The 1,918-nt window shown below is 35.5% G+C and overlaps 1 protein-coding gene across 1 annotated transcript; it reads left to right on the plus strand.

The window, feature by feature from the left end:
• Positions 1-303: 303 nt before the first annotated feature.
• Positions 304-1,588, plus strand: LOC149836690 (uncharacterized). The gene is made up of 2 exons (XM_090007072.1): positions 304-559; positions 1,382-1,588. Exons 1-2 carry the CDS (start codon positions 338-340, stop codon positions 1,466-1,468), a joined length of 309 nt encoding a protein of 102 aa, XP_089863198.1. The 5' UTR covers positions 304-337; the 3' UTR covers positions 1,469-1,588.
• The last annotated feature ends 330 nt before the right edge of the window (positions 1,589-1,918 follow it).

The raw sequence follows: 1,918 nt of genomic DNA on the forward strand, positions 1-1,918 counted from the left end.
AGGAAGCAGAAAAAGGAGGCAGTGTACCATATAAGGATGTGTTTGTAGAAACACATAAACGGAAGACCACGGGAGTCTTCGTATCAGAGAAGGCGAGAACGACAACGGTATGTATTAATTCTATTAATAATCATTGCAATATATATGCAAGTCATCATAATGTTATCATTAATTATTAATGAATACTTTAAACATTATTTTGTAGGAGGCATATGAGCAACAAATGGTAGAGCGATATGGTGAAGACGCTACTCAGCATCCATCATTTGATCCTACAGCATGGGTGACTGCAGCAGGTGAACCCAAAAAAGGTCGCGTGTTCGGGTTTGGGAGTAATATGAACACTTCACCAGTTATTGGTTCTTCCAGTTACGGCTCACCAACTTCTTGCGCCGACATAAGCTCCAAGCAGCCGACTATTCTTTCCGGTGATGATGTACGCGAGATCATTAATGAATCACTGAATAACTACTTCCAATACACCGTCGCCCCCTTTCTCCGAAATGAGATCAAGGCCGCTGTTCAGGATAGGGGATCTTCGATTCCAGGTCCCTCTCAGGTATAATCACATATATAGTTTTTTTGACTATCTTAAAGCACATCTGAGCATGGTAGAATCACATATAGAGTTTTTCTAGATGTCTTAGAACACATATGAACATGCTATAATCACATATTCAATTTTTTTACTGCCTTAGCACACATATGAGCATGATAGAATCACATATATATATATTTAACTTTTTGTCTGTCTTAGAGCACATATGAGCATGATAGAATCACATATAAAGTTTTTTTGATTGCATTAGAACACATAAGCATGCTATAATCACATATTCAGTTTTTTTACTGCCTAAGAACACATATGAGCATATTATAATCACATATTCTGTTTTTTGACTGCCTTAGCACACATATGAACATGCTATAATAACATATAGAGTTTTTTAACTGCCTTAGAACACATATGAACATGTTATATATCATTTATGATAGAATCACATATAAAATTTTTGGCTTTGCCTGCCTTAGAGCACATATGAGCATGCTATATTCACATATTCAATTTTTTTACTGCCTTAGCACACATACGAGCATGATCGAATCACATATATAGTTTTTTGCTTGCCTTAAAGCACATCTGAGCATGGTAGAATCACATATAGAGTTTTTTTATATGCCTTAGAACACATATGAACATGCTATAATCACATATTCAATTTTTTGACTGCCTTAGCACACATATGAGCATGATAGAATCACATATAGAGTTTTTTTATTGCCTTAGATCACACATGAGCACATGATAGAATCACATATAGTGTGTAATTTATTTCATTATATTTTGTTTATCAATACTGACTGTTCTTTTCTTGTGTAGGCTGCTAGCGATAATCAGGGTAGTGGAGCTGAAGGGACAGATAAAGACAATAAACAAGAAGACGCACAAAATCTTGGCGATGATTAGAGGACTGTGTTGAAGAAGTTCTATTTTTTTTATTTTTCCTAATTGTAATTGTTGAATTGTAAATAATTAAACTTCTTAGTTTTAAGGTGGAACGATTAATTATTATAGATACTTGTTATATGAATTTTTTGTGTGGTTTGTTTTTTATTTACAGGAAATATAAATTGTACAGGAAATATAAATTGTACAGTTCTCCGTAATTAATTTTTAAATAAATTTTTTTTTATTTTTTTTTGTTTTTGCGACGGATTAGCGACGGATGATTCCGTCGCTATTCATATTAATCTAGCGACGGCTTAGCGACGGAATTAAATCCGTCGCCACGCCGTGGTCGCCGTTTAGTACCGGCGGATTGGCGACGGAATATAGCGCTCGTTATTCCGTCGCAATTAGCGACGGACTTGGCGACGGAATTATTCCGTCGCCAGTTAGCGTCAAAATATTCGCGAC

This window comes from Nuphar pumila, chromosome 5, assembly GCF_984573655.1.
Source record: "Nuphar pumila chromosome 5, dmNupPumi1.hap1.1, whole genome shotgun sequence".
Taxonomy (NCBI): Eukaryota; Viridiplantae; Streptophyta; class Magnoliopsida; order Nymphaeales; family Nymphaeaceae; genus Nuphar; species Nuphar pumila.